A 22,858-nucleotide genomic window follows, 5' to 3' on the forward strand; every position below is an offset into this window, starting at 1 on the left:
GTAAAAATGATTGGAGCTCTGAAAATAAATTCCCATTTAATTGCCAGTTGGAAAACAATGTAAAACAAAACTAAAACGTATACTCTGGTGCTATCAGTGAAGTTCCTGATTCAGTCATACTAGTGTTCTGTCTTTAGAGGTAGTCCTAATTAACAGGTGACAGATGTGTCTTTGGTGCTGCGAGAACTGGAAACTGAAAGGGCAGAAGCTTTAGAGGAATCAGTTAACAAAATGGTAAATGTTGGCGCAACTCCCAGATTCTTCACTAGTGTTGCCTTTAAATCCATTCTTGTAAGGCTCATGATTTTCTCCTGCATGTGACAACTACAAGAACTTAAAAGAAATTTGGGCCAGGTATTGCTGAAGATTATCAATCCCCCAACATAGTATTATTATGTTAATGAGATGTTATCTGTAATATTAATATGGTAGTAAATAATATAGTATCATTAGTCACTTGAACAATCTTTTCTCTTTCTGTCACAAAAAAACAGGATCTATCCCATATCGACATTCACACTTCATTTATTCATTCTGAAGGATAAATTAGAAGGCCATAGCATAGTCCTGACTTATTTATTCATTGCTTTATGCTACCATACTATTTTTTCTACTACAATTTTAGCAATACAATCAAGAAAAATATTGAATAAATTGCTTCCATATCCACCTCTGTACCTGGCACATCTAACCACATTTTCTGTTTTTTGAAATCACAGAAATTTTACAATGAAAGCTCATGGGGAGTAATTGCCAGATAAGTGAGCATTCCATTGCTTGGGACCCTGATTCTTTTGAAATTCTTTCTGTTAATTTTGCTTTCTATATCTGTGAGGTCATCCTACATAATATAGTTAGTGATTTCTTTTGCTGCTTGTCTCAGGTGCTGTTTGAAGCACTGTTTTAATATGGGATCTTAACATGTATTTTATATATTTCAGTATGGTGCATATTATATTAGTTGTTATTCAATTTATGATTTATTTAAAAAATTTCTCATTACTTCTTATACTTTACAGGGTACACCAGAATTAATGGGTAACACTGATCTGTGGAGACCTTTGCGCAATTTAAGCTTATTACCTCCATCAAAAGGTCTTCGTAACATACTTTTGATATCTGATGGACACCTACAAAATGAAGGACTTACCCTGAGGCTTGTTACAGAAAATGTTTGCCACACTAGAGTCTTTACTTGTGGGATTGGGTAAGTTCTCCTAATATTTGATAGGATAGAATTAATGATGTAAGTACAGTAAGATCGTGAAACTTTTCTAGGTTCCATCAGTTAACTGAATTGACTACTAGTTTTGGGCTACCTATTTTCCTCTTCAGTTGTTCTTAATATAACTGGAGTTCATATTTCATTATAAAACCACACTGTAAAGCTGCCTTCTTCAGGTGGTGTCAGCTGCCCTCAGAGTATCTCCATGTGTACCAAAATGTTTCCCTGAATGTACCTGAGGCAGATTAGACAAAAATGAGTTCATAACCATCATATGGTTATAATAATAATAATAATATCACAATTAGTTATGAAAATATTTTCATTCAAAAATGCTTTTTTTATAATATTTTAATCTGAAAGCAATAATGTTTGTAGTGTTTTGTTAAATAAGCAATTCAAGAAGTACCACATAATTTATCAGCTATACGTTGCAAAACTTTTACATGTTTTTAATGTGTAATTTATTTTATGTACAGGGTTAATGTTTGTAGAATAAGTAATATTTTGTAGTTTTAGAAAACAAGAATTTTGCCAGTAGTTGTTTAATAATGTTGGAATTTTCAATATTTAGCTCCACGGCAAATCGGCATATGCTTAGAACCTTGGCTCACAGTGGAGGTGGAGCTTATGAATTTTTTGACACAAAAACAAAGTACACTTGGAAAGACAAGGTAAAGATTGGCATACTCTGCTTGCTTTGAATAAGAATATTTTGCCACACATTTTAAGCTTTCTTGTTCTCCATTTTGTTCTCTCCTTTTTATTTATTTTCTTATTACGTTCCAGTTTACTTTTTCTGTTTCTTTATTTTCTATAATATGATTACTTCAATTTTGCATCAGGTTTATTCTCTCCCATCTTCCATTCTATTTTTAACTTTTATTTAATTTATTTAAAGCATGTAACATTACATACAATCAACTCAAACTTAAAAAACTAAATCCAATTCAACCCCCACCCATTTTTTTATATTTAGCTTAGATCCTGATGTGTGCCAAAACTATTTTTGTGTGTCTGTTTCCTCTCTTCCTCTTTCATGTTAGGTCCAGACTGATATGCTAGTCCATTTTTACTGTTCACATTTAACTGCAAGGTTCACTGCTACCGACACATACTCTGCTTCCTTAACTGCGTAACTGCAGTTACTGCTAATTGAGCTAAAAATGTGCTTTTTGATTTGGGTTCAGAGTAACCTGCTCATTTGACATTCAGTTGAATTTTAAAACACTTTTCCAGTAGCTAACCTGAAGAGACAAATGTCCATAAAGGGATAAGCTAGACTCTTATGATAGTTTCACTCACATAAAAACGATCTTGATTCAACTTTTTTATATATCGGTATGCTCTTGTTATGAGTACATTCCATATGCATATGTTAAACATTCTAATGATAGGCTGCATGTACAGTAAATGTTATTTTGAAATTTTACACAGTACATTATTCTTCTTCCATGGTTGGTTTCATTCTGCCATCTAATGTTGCTGTGAGAAGCTTTAGTCTCACAACCCTGAACTGGATTAGGAAAATTCAAAAAATTCTAAAGGGGTGGATGGATGGGTGGATGCCTTTCATTGGAACATTGCAATCGCCAGATTATAGTCTGATATCTCTATATGAGTTGATCCAGTATTCTCTTTTCAGTTTTTAAGCAATGTTAATTTGTTATTTCAGATTTCCTCTCAGGTGAAACGAATGGCATCACCTGCTTGCACTTCTGTGTCTGTAAAGTGGCAGCAATTCAATCAACATAACCCAAAACCTATCCAGGCCCCAGCACAGCTGCACTCTTTATTCAGTGAGAATCAGTTACTCCTTTACGGGTTTGTGCCACATTGCACACAGGTAAGTGAAATGGTATTTTGGAGTTAACACCTGTTAACTGAATTACTTTTAGCTATCAGACTAGCCCTAAACTTTCCTTTTTTTCCTTTGGTGACAGAGATAAAATCATAATAGCAATGGCTAAAAAATAATGTAAAGATAATGTAATGAAGTGCTAAAGTTATTTTGTCATTAACACAACCAATTAAAGCCCTTTTGTGAAACTGGGTGAACAGAAGGCCCTTCTAATCTTACATCTGCCCTATTCTGGTTTGACCTCCAGGCATAGGTGTCATACGTACAGAGTTCCCCAATTGAAAGCTGTAGTAGATCAAGTCACACATAAATTTTGTTTCAATCCTTTTTTGTTGGAGTTTATCAAGCTTCCCATTCACCACATATGGTTCTAGGTGCTTGTTTAACACCGAGAATATAGCCTTCAAGCTCCTGGCCATCAGTTTTTAAATAGGACTGCTATCCATTAATTCTCACTATGTTGTGCCATTATAGTGTGGCTTTCTATGGATTAGAAGCATCACACAGAGATTACTTGCATATATTCTTAGCTATCTTGACAGCAGATTCTTTCTTTCCATTACCAGTAGGGTTCCTTGGAGAAAATGCAATGTGGTTGAAATTCCACATTCCAGCTTATGAATTACCGAAATAAAAACTAACTTCCGTTGTTTGTGAGGTCTGAACTGAGATTTTCAGTTTTAATTATTGCTTCAATTGAGAGGTCCCACAGTCGACAGTCTCACCTGGAAATGAGTATAGTATTTGCCTAACAGGAGGATGTCTTTGCCCACAAGTCTATGCTGATAATCTATCATAAGGAAACAGTTTTATCCCTTTCTGTTGTGCAATAACATCCTTGTTACAGTCCAAAGTTCAGTGATTAAGGATTTTAGGATATCTTTTAAACAACACACCTTCCTGGACAATTTAACTCTGCCCTGAATGTCCAGTACTCCATTATATGTAAATTTGTCTCCATTTGTATTCTGGCCAACTCTTAAGAATCACCGTTTTCAGTACCTGCAGGTGTTCGTCATTCTCTGTGTGTTTCCTGATCTTAAGCAAAAATTACTCTGTCATATTAGAATATCCAGCTTGAAAGAGCATACTTTGCAAGTGTTTTGATGCACTTACAACAGGATTATTGAATATGGAAATGAGGAGCTTGACATCAAGTTTCTGCATTAACCTATTGCATCCATACAGGCAATGGTGGAAACGCTTACATGCAAATACAATGTTGAGACATTCCTTCTCGATATGTGCATAATTCCTCTCTAAGGGAGAGAATGTCAAAGAAGCAACATAAGCAGTAGTTTTACATTCCTATAGTAGATAACAACGAAAACCATGCAACTGGAATCTCTGTTGATAGAGACAGACTTAGATACATCATAGCATTACAGGATATGTATGGACATGTAACAGTCCGGGTCAGCTCCATGGCTGCAGCTGGGAGCCTTTCCAACCCGAAACTGTTGATAGTCACAGACCAAGATGAGCTGGGCAGATGAAAACACATACTTACAGCAAAGGGTAGATGTAAAGGTGACAAGTTCTTTTATTAAAATCAATCCAAAAATCAGTGTTCTAAAGTGCAGTGCATTGTCAATAAAGACAATTGAAAGTGGAGGTTAAACAGCTCAATAAATAATTCATTAAAATGAGGTTAAAATCGCAGCAGGAAGCTGTCCCATAAAAGTCACGAGCCCTAATGCATCCTTCTAAAACCAACGTCTCCTGTGCTTACCCCGCATGGGATCTTGCAGCAGAGGAGATGCCTGACTAACAGGTGCAGCCAACTTTTCCTCACAGGCTTGGTTCCCGGCAGCCATCATAGGCTCTTGGCAGGGTGCCACGCTGAGCCTCGCCTTGTTCCTTCTTCTCCTCCTGCCAGTCCTTGGTTGAATGCAGGAGTCCTCTAAGAGCATCAGGTCACTAAAGCCACCTCAAAAAGTGTTTAGCTGGAGTGACCCTCTTCAGCCACAGAGCGTCTGCCCTACACTTCTCCTAGGGGCTGTCCTCCCGACTGCCTGCCTCCTCTACTCTGCACCCTGGCATCTCCCAATCCTGCTGCCTCTTTTACTTTCAATTCCTTTTTAACCTCTGTCTTGCTCTTTCTGTTCTTTCTTTATATTCCTATTTCTGTTTCTCTGGCTGCCATGCTGGCTCCTCTTATATTGGCTTAATTTGGGTGTAGTTGTGATATACCGCTACGTCCAGTGTACCATGATATACCCGACTGATCCGCTCACCTTTGCACATGTATGCGCAATCAGCCAAGCACCCCAATCAACCCCTGAGGAAGGCACACTTACATACACCCACACCCTATTGGAGATGGCACATAATGGGACACGATTATTTATTTAAACGCCTACACAAAAAACAGACCACTTATCACAGGATGTCACAGAATGCTTGATTTTCTGCAAAGCTTTGTCATATTTTGGGAGTGAATGGCAGACAGTGTCTTTGGCTCACATACAGTACTTCAGACAGCATGATAGGAATCTTGCCAGGAAGGTTACAAATCCAACAGAGGTCTTTACTACTTTAATATTACATGTTTTTGGCATTTCCATCACAGCTCTGTCCTTCTCTCAATTTGCTTAAGGAATGTGAGCTGACAGAATAGGATATGAGAGTGCATTTCAGAGACCTTGAATTAAAGCATTTCAAAGCTCAGCCTGAGCTCCATTAGGACAAGAAGCTCGGGATCATGATTGCGACCTGCCCTCCTGTATTCCTACAGACTTCAGTGAGGATGTTGTCTGCTTTTTGCTCTACACCTCTGATATCTGTCAGTGGGTTTTACTGTTTTCTCTGAAATACACCAAATGGCAGTTTCTGCCATCTTCTCCTTTCCTGTGGTGCCTAGCATACTGTCAAATAGCTGTTATGCTCATCCAGCTTACATTGTAAGAATGTGTCTTTTACTGAAGAGTTTGGCTTTCATGAGCTTGTACTGTATATCACATCTTCAAGTGTAGGTATTACTGTATGTAGTGAGATATCTAAGTGCCTGACTGAGATGTTTGGGATCAGTACAAATCTGTAGCTTGTCTGATTTCTTGACAATCACTATATTGACAATCCATTTTGTAGTCTTGCTCACAAGTGTAAACCCACAATTACCAAGCTGCTCTTTCACCATAGCTTTCAGGGTCCTAATCACTAGCCATATCTGTATTAGTTGCTTGCATCACGCTGCTTTCTTTTGTTCTTTAGGGATTATTTGAGTGAAGTAATTATATAGTGCCGCTGTGTTTACTCTGTTTCCCATTAACTAGGCAAAGACTTATTTGATGGCTTAAATACATGAACACTGTTTATGTTTGAGGTTTCCAGTACCATGAATTTCAGCCTCTTATCTACCAGGAGATCCACATGAGCTCGAAAAACTATAAGGAAAGTCAATGTCTAAAACTCAGAGAGGTTGTTGCCAGAGATCATTGAGCTAAATTGTAAGCAAAGTTGAAACAAGGATAATCAGGAGTCATTAACTAGAAGATGTGTTGTCACTAAAACTATGGAACTAAACCCATAGAAAGATTCAAATAGTAGAATGCCATGAGTCATGAACCAGAATACATAAAATACTAATAGGGGAAAGACTGAATTAGTTCGAGGGATGAAACCATAATCTTGGATGCTGTATACAATGCAGCATGGAATTATAAAGCTAAGTATCAGTGACATGGTACATAATCCTATTTGATACGCAGTCCCTTGCAACTGTGTAGAAGGTCTTAGAAATACACAGAATGACAAAGATACAAAATTGTGATGTTACGCATATATTTTAATATTTATAGAGGTTAAAATCTTCCAAGGCCCACAGCAGAGCAACAGGAAAAATCACAACTGGGTGTCCCAGTTCAGACCCCGTGCATGTATTTTTGATCACAGTTATCTATATTGTAGACTTATATAATAGACTAACATTTATTTTTCAATTAATCATGCCTGTTTTGTTGTTGGCTCACCCTAATGTGTATTTCACGTTATGGGTGAATGCAATAGTTTACAGGACAATTCCTACCAATTTGGATGTCAAAATGATGTCTAACTTTCTTACCACTAGTCTAACCTGAAAATGTCTCATGAAAAATGGACTTGCCTACTTTCTCCCAAATCACTGTATTCCATATGCCTAAGTGTATAAAAAACCCTTGAACATTCAGTATTTCCTCTCACACTTATGACAGAGGTCTCTGCGGCAGCATATAAACTGACTTCACAATACTGAACGTTGTATTAGTTAACTTTGTGGTGCACTGAAGAGAGTTTCTTCCAATACCTTTGACTCATATGCCATGCAGTCTGTGCTTGCCTCGTTCTCTTCTCCTGCCACTCCTCCTACTGCAGTGATCACGTTACTATTTCCAATATCATATACAGTGACAGATAAGTAATTGCAGTATTTCTGTATTTGCTGTTTTTATCCTGTTCTCTACTGCTCCATAATCCATATCTTCAGCAAGAGGACATTTAATGATAAGACTTTCTAAATACACAAAATGTTATCTATTAAAGGTGGAGTTCTCTAAATGTATTTACTAAACTTTGAGTTTTTCTTGTTATAGTTCTACTACTTTGATCAAAGAGATCAATTAAGTGAACTTGGTAAAGTCTATTTTGTTAAGAACAAGCAGGCAATGTTTTGTAATACTGTATTATGTATATTATAGTCATGGGGGACTTTAATTATCCAAATATTAACTGGGATAACCTTACAGATGGAGGAGCACAAGAGCAGGAGTTTTTAGAAGTAATCAGCGACTGTTTTTTAACACAGCATGTTAAAGCACCAACAAGGGGTGAAGCCTATCTGGATTTAGTATTCTGTAATAATCAGGATAGAATTGAGGGTGTAGAGGTGATTGAACCACTAGGGTCAAGTGACCATAATGTAATACAATTCTCAGTATTTTGTAAGAGTACAGATGCAAAGACTAAAATTGTTAAGTTGAACTTTAGTAGGGCTAATTTTGAGCAGATGCGACAAAGTCTAAGTAGGATAGACTGGGATAAGCTTTTAAATGTGGAGACAGTCGAGGAGCAGTGGAACAGGTTTAAAAATGTTTTACATGTAATGCAGGACAGATACATACCTAAATTTGGAAGTAATAGGAAACTAAAAAATCTCCACGATGGATTAATAAAGATTTAAAAAAGAAGTTGCAAAGGAAAAAACTGCTGTATAAGGCATATAAGACTAATGACTGCAAAGAGAACCGTAGAGCGTATGAGAAAATGAGGGCAACCATTAAGAAGGATATCAGAGAGGCTAAAAGACAGTTGGAGAGGAATATAGCAGATAAGGCGAAAGAAGACCCCAAGAGATTCTTTCAGTATTTTAGTAGTAAAAGAACAGTTAAGGAGGAGGTCAAGTTCATCAGGAATAGTAAAGGGGAATTAAAAGATACAGACAATGAAATAGCAGATGCCCTAAACTTACATTTTTCTGAGGTGTTTACAAGTGAGCAAGTGGATAACCTGCCAGAGGTAAACACAACTACTAAGGAGGTACTGAGGGATTTGGAAATTGTAGAGGGAGAAGTGCTGCTCGGATTAAATAAGATAAAATCAAACAAATCACCAGGCCCAGATAATATTTATCCTCGTGTTTTTAAGGAGGCTAGTGAGTACATATATAAACCCTTGACACATATTTTTAGGAAGTCACTGTGCACTGAGAGATTCCAAAGGACTGGAAAATGGCAAATATCATCCCATTATATAAAAAGGGTGACAGGGCAGATCCAAGCAACTATAGGCCAGTAAGCTTAACAAGCATCACAGGAAAATTAATGGAAGGAATTATTAAGGATAAGATTGAGCAACACATGACAAGGACAGGAGTTATTCTGAACAGTCAGCATGGGTTCAGAAGGGGGAGGTCGTGTTTTACTAACATGCTGGAATTCTATGAGGAGGCAACAAAGGATACGATCAAAGTGGAGCTTATGATATTATTTATCTGGACTTTCAGAAAGCATTTGATAAGGTGCCACATGAGAGGTTGGGCATCAAGTTAAAAGAAGTGGGAATTCAGGGTGATGTTTTTAGATGGGTGCAGAATTGGCTCAGACACAGGAAGCAGAGGGTGATGGTGCGAGGAACCTCATCAGAACTGGCCGATGTTAAGAGTGGTGTTCCACAGGGGTCAGTGCTAGGGCCGCTGCTATTTTTAATATATATAAATGATTTAGATAGGAATATAAGTAACAAGCTGGTTAAGTTTGCAGATGATACCAAGATAGGTGGATTAGCAGATAATTTGGAATCCGTTATATCATTACAGAAGGACTTGGATAGCATACAGGCTTGGGCAGATTTGTGGCAGATGAAATTTAATGTCAGTAAATGTAAAGTATTACACATAGGAAGTAAAAATATTAGGTTTGAATACACAATGGGCGGTCGAAAAATCGAGAGTACACCTTATGAGAAGGATTTAGGAGTCATAGTGGACTCCAAGCTATCAACTTCCAAACACTATTCAGAAGCCATTAAGAAGGCTAACAGAATGTTAGGTTATATAGCACGATCTGTGGAGTACAAGTCCAAGGAGGTTATGCTCAACCTTTATAATGCACTGGTGAGGCCTCATCTTGAGTACTGTGTGCAGTTTTGGCTACAAAAGGACATAGCAGCACTAGAAAAGGTCCAGAGAAGAGCGACTAGGCTGATTCCAGGTCTACAGGGGTTGAATTATGAGGAAAGATTAAAAGAGCTGAGCCTTTACAGTTTAAGCAAAAGAAGATTAAGAGGTGACATGATTGAAGTGTTTAAAATTATGAAGGGAATTAGTACAGTGGATCGAGACTTGTATTTTAAAATGAGCTCATCAAGAACACGGGGACACAGTTGGAAAATTGTTAAGGGTAAATTTCGCACAAACATTAGGAAGTTTTTCTTTACACAAATAACAATAAACACTTGGAATAAGTTACCAAGTAGTGTGGTAGACAGTAAGACGTTAGGGACTTTCAAAACTCGACTTGATGTTTTCTTGGAGGAAGCAAGTGGATAGGACTGGCGAGCTTTGTTGGGCTGAATGGCCTGTTCTCGTCTAGATTGTTCTAATTCTAATTCTAATTCTAATAAAGTATTGATATGTATATGTGTTATTCACAACCCTTACATATTGACACTTGTTCATAAATGTTCATTTAAGGTATTTCTTGATAAGAGACATTCCTGCTAATATGGTAGATTTGTAGATTAATTGCAAACTATTATAGAATTCTGGCAATAATTACCATTATCAAATAAAAGAAAGTAAAATATATCTAACATCTCTACATGTTTTGTTCTTGTTTTGCTTAAATGTCAATGGGAAAATGATCTTATTGTGATTTTACTGCATAAAGTATAGGGAGTATTATAGGTTCAACTTCTTGTATCCTATAAATTACTGTATATACTTCCAAGATGTTTGGTTTAGAAGGTTAAAAAGAACATTATTCAGTGATTAATAGTATTGCCGATTAATAATCTGTGTTGTTTCAATCAAGGCCACACTATATGGAAAAATCAGCAATCAAGAAATTGAGACCATGGTGTCTACCACTGAACTGCAGAAGACTAAAGGGACAGTAAGTTCTTCACAGTCTTATAATTACATATGGAAAAATTTGCACTGTATTTAAATAGTAAATAAAAGGTTCCTCTGCAAGTTTCAGTGTTATTTTGTAAGATCAAACAAAACTAGTTTTTGTATTTTAATTTTGCTTTCCACCACACTGGTCATTGTGTATCATTTTACATGCAATCATGTAGTTTCTGGTATACTTATTAAACATTAATTAAAAACGTGCAGTTGGATTAATTAATTAATTTGTGCAGCTGTGTAAGTACCAGTCACAGATGTCCTGTTGTCAATGAGCTGCAGGCAGATTTCACCAAACTACAAGGAAAAAATGCTTAAAATATGCCACATGTTACTTTGGAAGATATAGCTAAGTAGTTTGAAAAGTAGAGCCGTGCAGTATTTGTCAAACTCAAATAGGCAACCCTACATGTCAAAATTCAGTCAGTATTTCCACTGAAAAAAATATCTGTATTCACCAAAGAAGATAGGAATTTCAGCTATGTTTTGCGTTATTTTTTTGAGCCAACGTTACATGTGTACATTTAGTTTTAATGAGGTTTTATAGTACTTACTCATGTTTCAACACGGTGTCACAGAGTGAGTTCCTGTCATACTGTCATGATTGTCAGGCTCCATCAATAGAAAATTGTTAGATTGCAATTATCTTAATCTGCTTATAATGCAATGTCACAGTATTGCTAAGTTTTTAATGCGGTTATGACGTCACCAGGCTGTGTTTAGGAGCTCATCAGCACAGTTATTTCTAAAGTATGTGATTCTGCTCAGGATTTTTTTAGATAAGAGTAATGTAGCAAATTTGCTCTGTATTGAAATAAAGTCTGGCGACAAATCTGTGGGGAGCAATCTTTCTTTATCTAACATTGCTGTCCTTAACATACTCATCAGTCGTAAAGCACTAGAACTACCTGATTCATTGAAGGCTGCAATATTGCTTTGTCACACAAAATTAAAAAAAAACCCTTAGGAGTTTCATATTCTAAATGAGGCATTTTTTGTGAGTGCTTACTATCCAGGGGCATGAAGGTATGGCTAGTTAGACATGATGTGAACATAAACTAATAGCCATTAAATTGTCGATGTCCATTCAGTGTATGGCACCATTTCTCCCAGAAAATTGTTGCAATTACAAATGTTTTGGTATGCACATGTTTATTTCCTTTATGTGCATTGGAGCAACACAAAAAAACAGAGAAAAAAAGCCAAATCTAACATCATTTCACACAAAACTCAAAAACCAGGCTGGACAAAATTATTGTCGTCCTCAACTTAATATTTGGTTGCACTCCTTTTGAAAAAAAATAACTGAAATCAAGCGCTTCCTATAACCATCAACAAGCTTGTTACACCTCTCAACTGGAATTTCCGACCACTCTTCATTTGCAAACTGCTCAAGGTCTCTCAGATTTGAACGCCGCCTTCTCCCAACAGCAATTTTGAGATCTTTCCATAAGTGTTCAATCGGATTTAGATCCAATCTCATTTCTGGCCACTTCAGAACTCTCCAGCGCTTTGTCTTCAACCATTTCTGGGTGCTTTTAGATGTATGTTTGGGGTCATTGTCCTGCTGGAACACCCATGATCTCTGACACAGACCCAGCTTTCTGACACTGGGCCCTACATTGAGCCACAATATCTTTTGGTAGTCTTCAGATTTCATGATGCTTTGCACACAGTCGAGGCATCCAGTGCCAGAGGAAGCAAAACATCCCCAAAACATCTTACAACCTCCACCATGTTTGACTGTAGGTACTGTGTTCTTTTCTTCATAGGCCTCATTCCGTTTTCTGTAAACAGTAGAATGATGAGCTTTACCAAAAAGCTCTACCTTGGTCTCATCTGTCCACAAGACGTTTGCCCAGAAGGATTTCGGCTTCCTCAAGTACATTTTGGCAAACTCCAGTCTGGCTTTTTTATGTTTCTGTGTCAGCAGTCGGGTCCTCCTGGCTCTCCTGCCATAGTGTTTCATTTCATTCAGATGTCGACGGATAGGTCGAGCTGACACTGTTGCACCCCAAGTCTGCAGAACAGCTTGAATATGTTTTGAGGTTGATTGGGGGTGTTTATCCACCATTCAGACTATCCTTCGTTGCAGTTTTTTATTAGTTTTTCTGTTCCGTCCACGTCCAGGGAGATTAGCTACAGTGCCATGTGTTGTGAACTTCTTGATTATGTTACGCACAGTGGACAAAGGAACATGAAGATCTCTGGAGATGGACTTGTAGCCTTGAGATTGTTGATATTGTTCCACAATTTTTGTTCTCAAGTCCTCAGACAATTCTCTGCTCTTCTTTCTGTTCTCCATGCTTAGTGTGGCACACTCAGACACACAACAGAAAGGTTGAGTCAACTTTTCTCCAAGCCCTGAACCTGGACCTTTTCCAGAGACAATGGAGTTCTGCCACAGACAATAAAATTGTTTGTTGATAGGTACAAGTTGAATGATATTCAATTTAGCATCTATAAAGAAAAAGAAAGTGTTTTTAGTATGCAAAATTGTGTCTTTATACACATTTTTGGTGAGTAATATATAACTAATAAAATATAACAAAAGCTAAAAGTTAATTGCTGAAAAACTAAAACTAAATAAAAACTAAAAAAAGAATGAAAAACTATATAAAAACTAAAATTAGAAAATGGCCAAAATCTGAAACAAAAAAATAAAATCAAAAACTAAAATGAAATATCTTAAAACTAGGGCAGCATGGTGGCTGCGTGGAGTTTGCATGTTCTCCTCGTGTCTGCATGGGTTTCCTCCGGGTACTCCTATTTCCTCCCACAGTCCAAAGACATGCAGGTTAGGTCCATTGGCGATCCAAAATTGTCCCTAGTGTGTGCTTGGTGTGTGGGTGTGAGTGTGCCCTGTGGTGGACTGGCGCACTGCCCGGGGTTTGTTTCCTGCCTTACACCCTGTGTTTGCTGGGATTGGCTCCAGCAGACCCCCGTGACCCTGTAGTTAGGATATAGCGGGTTGGATAATGGATGGATGGATCTTAAAACTAGAAAAATAGTGTCTAGGAATGCATGATTTATGTATGTTGAGGTTATACTGACGATGTTCTTTTATTTCTCTCTCTCTCTCTGTCTTTTTCTCTCTCTCTGTCTCACACACACATAAGCACACACTTTTACCTTCATCTTCCGAAACTGGAAGAATTTCTGTTTACTGTTGTTTTATCTTGGTAGAGTAATATATTGCTGTACTTTCCCCTATTGTATTATTAATATGTAGCCTTTGTCAGAATGCCTAATGTCATAGACTTACCACTGTTTATAAGGTATTATTGTATATAACTTATCCCCACCTTCCCTTCTATATCTATAATCTCAGGCAATTAGATGTAGTAAAAAGACAAGCAGGAGTTAAGTTACACATAAAATAATGTATTATTGATAATATTCATAAATAATAACAAAATGCAAAGTACATTTGAATATTGGCAACCATACAACCTGATTAAATGGTGATGTGTAGTTTCAGGCGGGACACAGACTTGTTTGTTACTTAATGTCTCTAGCTAAAGCATCATTGTTGCTCAGCTTTCTTCAGAGCAGGCTGTATTGCCTGCCTCAGTATGGCTGCTGAGCTGTGCTCTTCATTGTGTTGTCTTCATCATCACAGGTTAGCAAGAGAGAGAATGTGGTTGAGAAAGCAGATTTATAGATTATCTGTCCAACCACTAGCCAATAAGACATCATGGTATTTAAAGGCCTCTGAGACAAGCCAATTCCAAACAGCCATACCTTAGACCAATGGGGTAATAGAACATCTTAACACCTGCCACCCCCCAAAACCATATGTTAAACATCCTGGCTTCCTTGCGGGGGTTGAAAGACTTTAACAGAGGTATACTCATCCTCCCCCAACTCTGTCATAAAATTCAAAGATACCCATTCCTAAATTGGGGGTAAACACCCCCACTAAATTACATTGCTTTGCCTAAATTACAAACAAAGACATACAAAATATTTATCAAGTTATATGTAAAATCTCACATCACAACAACTGTCCTGGTGTTTACTTCTAGGAGGTCCCTAAAACCACTTTTAACATCCAAGGTTGCTCTTGAGATCACAGTGCCACAGTGCCCTCTGATGACTTCTATACAGCATTTGCAGAAGGCCTCCCTTCAGGGCTACATACCCTAGCATGAATTTTCAGAGTCTATGTGTTCAAAGTATTTGCTGGCAAAGTACTGTAGATCACTGTCCTCCACTAATAACTCAGTTGGGGCAAATCCATATTGAAAAACACCATTTCATGGGATGCACCTTCTGGCAAGACTCATTAGCTTATGTGTTAATTGAACATCTCCTTGATATTTTCTCATTTTTTGGCTTTATCCTCCTTTTGTCTGAAAAATGTGTGACTTCATGAACAGCTATACAACGTTTCATTTTTATCTGCAAATATGTGCTGCTGTAGTGTATATGAATAATGTATGTCTACATAACCTGCTTGAATTTAATTTTTCTTCAGATGCTTCATAAACTTACGGCAAGAGCTCTAATCAGAGACTATGAGGAAGGAATACTACATGCAGATGGTATTGAGCATGAGGTGAGTTACAAAGTGACAAATACCCAAATGATGTATGAAATGCATCTCTTAACACCCCATACTAGTCTAGTCCTTGTTTTTTTAGCTATGATCTTGTCTTTCTATAATGTTAACATGAAGTACAATATCTTTCTCATGCCAGCTTTGATGTGCCATTAGAGTCATGGCTGTTTCACTCAGGACAGTCAAATGATATTTTTCAGAATTCGGTTCTACGTGTGTATGTGAATGTAGATTCCAATTCAAGTTGGATAGTCTGACATATCCAGCGACTCAGTCCAACCAGTCTGCGACTCACACCATCAAAATCAAACAGATCTGATTTTGTCTTAGGTTATAGGGCTGTGGACTCTGTGAGTTAAGAACCTATGAGCATTCAGTCAGATAAACAATGCATGCTACATGGAATAAGCAATGTGTATTTTGGATCTCACAAATAGTAGAGAGGCTTGTCTATGTGATGTCTCATGTTTTACATACCATGAGGTCTGATTGTGTAAAGCATTCATACTGTATAACCCCAGCTCTGTCAGGAAACACATTGTTGGCTGTCAGTAAAAGAGGTGAGCTTGTGATGCTTTGGAAATTAAACCTGGGACATTGTCAAGGAATCAATAAAATTGTCATCCCCTATGATAATTGTTTGTGTAGTGTGACAAACTCAAGCAACAAAATCTGGAACTGGAGTTGTCAAGTTTGAGGTCCCCTCTGGCTATATGTTGTGTAATGTGCCACCAGCCGTAGACACTGCAAATACAGAATTGGGTTGCACTTAGATGATATTTCTCTACTTACTGTATTTTGTATCCTTTAATAATTATTTTTGATTATCTATAAGCAATTTACACGTGTTATAGTAAAACATTGTGGCAAAATTGCTCAAATGAATAGGGGTTTCATTCATAAAATGTCTAGCAAAATGTATTGTTAAAGCATCATTTTGCACATTTAACTTTAAGTACTGCATTTTAAATGTATTACCTTTTTAGTTATAACATTTTAATATCAGTTTTACATGATATATTGTACAGCTGAAGGTCATCTTAAACTTCATAGCCCCAGATTTAAACTTAATTGAAATTTTTAAATTGTTGGAAAATCCAGTTTTGGCAGTCTTTGACATTATTTACGATTATTTTTTTTTTTTTGTTTGTTTTTTAGGCAAAGAAATCTGAATTAAAACCATTCATTATTTCACTGAGCAAAGAATACTCCATAGTGACTCAATATACAAGCTTCATAGCAGTTGAAAAAAGGGTATGTATTTAAGTAAATTATTTTGTAATAACTGTCCTGGCATGTAGGATTTTCAGAACATTACCTTAATGTTTGTATTTAACTTAAGTAAATATTTACATTTGTGACAATTTCATTTAAAATTGTGACTTATTATTGAAATTTAGAAGGGGTGGGGCAGCTTTTACGTTTCCATATATCACATAGTTTTACCCACATTAGCAGCAGTTAATTAAATTGAACTTGTTTAACTGTGACTGTAAAATAAATGTGTGTCATTTGAAATCTCGAATTCCCTTCCAGGTGAAGCACCCTCAAGCAATAAATTAATAAATAAAAAAAACTGATTTATAAATGGAATTTTGTAACATACACTGTCTGCAATAACAATAATGAATATAATAAACATCTTACAGTTACAGAGCAGCTACATTTGAAAATTTTGAAGGATCAGAATACTTTTTATAAGGTGTAACAAACAGAGGCTACCAAATATGAGCCCCTACACTGCACCACTGTGTACACTTTGAGCACGTCTCAGAATCGGTGTCATTTCCAGACACTAGGATGGGAATTCTATCTGTACATAAGTGCTTTCAGTCTGGAAGAAGTTTCTTTACATTAAGTTAGTGCTGTAATTTACAGTACTACAATGACATAATACAGTAAAGGAATATATTCTTTTAGATTGAATTTTAAATTATTCACTGAAATGGTACAAAACTTGATATATTTCAAATAAATATTTATATTTCAGGATGTGGATAAACAACAAGATTTCAGCGAGACTAATATAACGGAGCTGATCTCACAAGAAGATATTGACTGTTTACCCTATTTAGGTTGGGAACAGGATTTGAAGGCAGCTTCAATTTTCTCTGAGGTATTTAAGATCATAAATCTGTAATTTTAAATAATTACATTTCTGTTTGAAATACAGGTTTATGTTTATGGGATCATTATTGTCACTTGTACAGAGTATCGTGACATTTTGCTTGCACATTCTATTTAATATCTAACATGTTGCCACTCACTAGCACCATCTTTAGCAAGTATAACTATCTTACCTTGAAATTCCTTACCTGAAAAAATCTCAGATCAAATAACCTAACAAAAATAAAAATTACACTTTATACCAAAGAGTCTTTTGTATGACTTGTCACCTAAACCTAACTGCAAGTCACGTTTCCTGTTTGAGTTGTGTCAATAATTCTGTTATGTCAGGCAAGAGACAGCTACATATTGCAAGTGAACAATGTCTAATTATGTGATGCAACGATCAATCTACCAGAGATCAGTATTTTTAGTTATCAATCCTAATTGGCATTCAGCTTGTACCTTTAAAAAAGTGGAATACTGTGGGAAGTGCTCAAGTTTCTTTTTCTGCCAACAGGAAAATTCAGTTTATTGCCTTAAAGTGTACTTCAACAAGCAGTCTCCTTTTATTCCCATTTTACTAAGTGAAAAAAGTCCTTAGTAAAGCAGTAGTGTGAGATTAAGAAATATTCCTTCTGAGAGCCAAGTCACTTTTTTGGAACCTGATTGCATTAGTTGAGTAAATTGTTTACACAAATTTCATTTCATTTTATTGTGTAAAGTACTTAAGTAGGTCACTACCTAATGCCACCTGTTTCAGATATTTTCGTTGCTGGGATACAATACAATACAATACAGTTTATTTTTGTATAGCCCAAAATCACACAGGAAGTGCCGCAATGGGCTTTAACAGGCCCTGCCTCTTGACAGCCCCCCAGCCTTGACTCTCTGAGAAGACAAGGAAAAACTCCCAAAAAACCTTGTAGGGAAAATGGAAGAAACCTGGGAAAGGCAGTTCAAAAGAGACCCCTTTCCAGGTAGGTTGGGCGTGCAGTGGGTGTCAAAAGTAGGGGGTCAATACAATACACAGAACAGAACAATTCCTTAATACAGCATAATAATAAAAATTTTAGAAGTATACAGTTTAACAGTAGATGATATGACATAATTAGGTTTGGATATTTTTAGAGTCCTGGAGACCTCATCCATCTAGCTGCCTCCCATTTGGCCATGCCACGGCTGAAACGTTGCTCGATGAAAGGACCCTCTTTCCCATGATTCCTGTGATCCTCCATCAGGGATGACTTTACCATAGGCAGGCAAACAACTTGGCAGGTGGGCGTGGCACCAATGCCACATTTGGGTACCGAGAAAGAAACAGAATAGGTGAGGGTTAGTATTCAAATATAATTATCATGTTACTTATGTTTAGTGCTAATGACTAACAACAGAGATGCAGTATGTACAGTTAATCAGCAGCTCTAGTCAGGATATGCTAAACTGAAGTAGTGAGTCTTCAGCCGGGATTTAAAGGCTGAGACTGAAGGGGCATCTCTTATGGAAGCAGGAAGACCATTCCACAGTTTAGGGGCCCTGTAACTAAAAGCTCGACCTCCCACTGTTATTTTATTAATCCTTGGAATCCTAAGCAGACCGGCATCTTGAGATCTTAATGTGCTCAGGTTTGTAAGTCATGATAAGTTCAGACAAGTAAGCGGACCTTGGCCATTTAATGCTTTATATGTTAAAAGGAGGATTTTGAAATCTGCCCTAAACTTAACTGGGAGCCAGTGTAAAGATTTAAGAACTGGGGTTATGTGTTCATATTTTCTTGTTCTTGTAATAATTCTTGCAGCGCATTTTGGATTAACTGGAGGCTGTATAGAGAACAGTTTGAACAGCCAGTGAACACCGCATTGCAGTAGTCAATCCTACTAGAGATAAATGCATGAATTAATTTCTCACAATCCTGTTTATTTAGAAAGCGCCTTAATTTCCTAACATTTTTAAGATGGAAAAACATGTTTTGGACGACTTTGTAATATGCTTTAAATGACATGCTAGAGTCAAAGATAACTCCTAGATTGCGGGCTGATTCAGTAAAATTAATTGGGATTCCAACTGAGTTAAATGACGACAAAATATTGCTGTGATCAGCGTCATTCCCTCCAACAATTAACATCTCTGTTTTATCTGTATTTAAAGACAAGTAGTTCTCATTCATCCATTCCTTTAATTCACTAACACAACTAATTAAAGACAACATCGGAGAAACTTCATTTGATTTAAATGAAAGGTATAACTGGGTGTCATCTGCATACGAGTGAAAATTAACATTATGTTTCCTAATGAGAGATCCCAGTGGAAGCATGTAAAGTGAAAACAGTAAAGGTCCCAGTACTGAGCCCTGCGGACACCATATTGAACTTCTGTGTATAATGATGGAGTACTGTCTGCACATTTCTGTACATATGGAATCGATTTGATAAATAAGAACTGAACCAAGCGAGCACGGGCCTGTAAGCCCAACATCGTTTTCTAGCCTGTGCAGTAAAATAGAATGGTCAATGGTGTCAAATGCTGCACTTAAGTCCAACAACATAATTACAGTGGAATTTCCTTCATCAGAGGATATCAGAATGTCATTTACAACCCGTGTTAGTGCGTTTCTGTACTATGACCAGTGCGAAAGCCAGACTGGAATTTCTCAAATAAATTGTAATGCGTAAGGTGTGACTGAAGCTGACTGGCGACTACTTTTCTAGTATTTTAGAGAGAAATGGTAAATTTGAAATAGGCCTATAGTTATTTAGTATGTGTGGGTCTAGGTCTGACTTTTTAAGTAAAGGTTTAATGACTGACACTTTTAGTGCATCAGGTACTGTGCCATGCAGTAATGAACTATTGATAATGTTAGAATAGGGCTGCAAGAACATCCATTGCACTTTTACTAGTTTTGTTGGCACTGGATCTAGGGAACAAGTAGTGGGCTTCATTTTAGTAATTAAAGTTAAGACTTCCTGGTGAGTTACAGGATTAAAATTATTAAAGTGCTGAATGCAATGTGCAGGGTCTGCTAAGCTAGTATTTGGTTTGTACTGTGATGCTGAGATCTGGGACCTTATATTTTTAATTTTCTCATTGAAGAAGTTCATAAAGTCTGTACTGCTAATATCTGTTGGTATTTTGCACTGTTGATCTGAATTCCCATTTGTTAATTTAGCCACTGCTCTAAAAGTACCCTAGGATTTTTATTATTGCTATCTATTAATGTAGAATAGTATTCTGAGCGAGCTTTAAAGAGGGCTTTTTATATTTATTAACACTCTCTGTCCATGCAATTTGAAAGACATGTAGCTTTGTTGTTCTCCATCTGCGCTCCAGTTTTCGACACTCTAATTTAAGAGCTCGAGTATTTTCATTAAACCAGGGAGAGTTTCTATGTGCTTTGATCACTTTTGTTTTAGGGGAGCCACTGTGTCCAGAGCATCTCTCAAGGTCACATTATAATGTGATATTAGCTGATCTAAATTGTTTTCCACGTTTACATTTGATGTTAACTGATCTAAATGGTTTTCCACAATTACACTCGACTTACTCAAGGTATCTATAAATTTTGAAGCAGAATTACAATCTAGATGTCGCACTGTCTTTGTTTTAATCTGTGAGTGCTGGCATGGGCAGAACTAAATCAAATGTAATTAAGAAGTGATCGGAAATAACTACATTTAATGGAGTAATATTTAAATTTTGAATTTCAACTTTGTAAGTTATAATTAAATCTAATGTATGGTTATGATTATGAGTTGGACCTTTGACAATCTGACAAAATCCTACTGAATTTAACAAATAAGTAAAACATTTGCTAAAAGTGTCAGTTTCCACATCAATGTGTACATTAAAATCCCCATCAGAACTACGTGATCATAATTTATAGCCAAATCAGACAGAAGGTTGCTAAATTCAGTCATGAACAATGAATATGGCCCTGGTGGTCTGTAGACTAGCACTATAATTGTGTTGGAATCTGTTTTAATATTTAAAATGAATGCCTCAAAGGATGTAAAGTTGCCTAAATTTTTAGGAGTGATTTGCATTTTGTTACAATGAATTATTCCAAGGCCTCCTCCTCGACCAGAATCTCTAGACTTATGAAGGAACAGTATCCATCTGGTGACGCCTCAGCTAGGGAACAGTGTCACATTTACTAAGCCAGGTTTCAGTAAGAAGACACAGATCAGATTTTGTACTTAATATATATCATTTACCAAAACAGCTTTAGTGCCAAGAGAGCGAATGTTCAATAAACAGCATTTAAAACTGCATGGTTCTTTCTGAACTGCTGATATATTTTTGTTTTAATTTGAAATAAATTTCTATTACAGATGCCCCTGGTGGAGTGTCTGGTTTTATCCCTTGGTCTAATTATACACCTTATTTTTTGGTTATCAATTAATTTATGGTTTGTATCAAGACTAAATTTACTAGATGCCCCACAACAGGGATTATGGGTAACAGCTTCAGGAAAATAACAGGTGGGATAAACAACAGCCTGTGATTTAAGATCACATGACTGCGGCCTGGATGGTGCTCTAATCAGTCAACCAGGCAGTTTTGCTGCCATATTTTGGGATAATACATAAGATCCCTCCAGTTAGGATGAAGACCATCTCTTCTGAAAAATCCAGGCCTTTCCCAAAAATCATCCCAATTGTTCACAAATGCTATGCTTTTATTTGCACACCAGGTTTCTAGCCAGCAGTGAAAGGAATGCAATCTACTATAAATCACATCCCCTCTATATAATCTTGGTAAGGGACCAGATACAATTAAATTCCGACATTTTGTTTTAGCTTTGGTGCATAGAGATGAAGTTCGCTTTAATACCTCAGATTGCTGTAAATAAATATCATTAGTGCCGACATGCAGCAATAAGGTAGATACTTCATCGGCAACACGGTCCAATGCGGCCTTTATGCCAGAAATCTTGGCCCCTGCAAGGCACTTAACATTAACTGCTGGTTTAACATAGTTTGGAATTCTAACATTCCGCACTATGGAATCGCCAATTATGAGCACTTTATTATTCTCAGTTTCCACAGGCGCGGAGAGCTCAGAATCTGTTCTGGGTCCGAATTGGTGACCTGAGTGCTGGGGACTAAATTTTGGATTCTTAGACCCCGTCTTACTGTTACCCACTCGCCCTGTGGCTGAATTGGTGCTGCTGATTTCGGCCGCGCACTGACTACAGTGGGACCTGGAGAGACTGAAGCGAATCAGATGTAGCGAATTGTCTAAACAAACCGAGTCGATCCAATTTTCGGTTTGCCTAATCGCTATCAGATTCCTAACGCGGTCCTCCAATTCGCGTATTTTCCCGACCAAATCTAAATTAACTAAACACTTTTGGCAGGTGAAGCTATCTGCACTGTCGGCCGGAAAACCTGAGCTGTACATACTGCAGGACACACAACATATAAACGTGCCCTCGATGGGCAGAGAGCAGATAGAACTTACATTAAATGTTGAAGTCATCTTTGCCATTTTTATAGGTGC

At 37.0% G+C, this 22,858-nt stretch overlaps 1 protein-coding gene across 1 annotated transcript in view; it reads left to right on the plus strand.

Annotated features, from left to right (window-relative positions):
• The window catches only part of parp4 (poly (ADP-ribose) polymerase family, member 4), a 130,631-nt gene that overhangs the window by 75,539 nt on the left and 32,234 nt on the right, over nt 1-22,858 (plus strand). The window contains exons 24-30 of the mRNA XM_039743988.1: nt 1,020-1,207; nt 1,800-1,899; nt 2,901-3,071; nt 10,595-10,675; nt 15,170-15,250; nt 16,412-16,507; nt 17,244-17,369. Of these exons, the coding sequence (XP_039599922.1) occupies nt 1,020-1,207; nt 1,800-1,899; nt 2,901-3,071; nt 10,595-10,675; nt 15,170-15,250; nt 16,412-16,507; nt 17,244-17,369 (843 nt within the window). The remainder of the gene's footprint in view (nt 1-1,019; nt 1,208-1,799; nt 1,900-2,900; nt 3,072-10,594; nt 10,676-15,169; nt 15,251-16,411; nt 16,508-17,243; nt 17,370-22,858) is intronic.

The sequence above is a fragment of the Polypterus senegalus genome, chromosome 2 (genome assembly GCF_016835505.1).
Source record: "Polypterus senegalus isolate Bchr_013 chromosome 2, ASM1683550v1, whole genome shotgun sequence".
NCBI lineage: Eukaryota > Metazoa > Chordata > Cladistia > Polypteriformes > Polypteridae > Polypterus > Polypterus senegalus.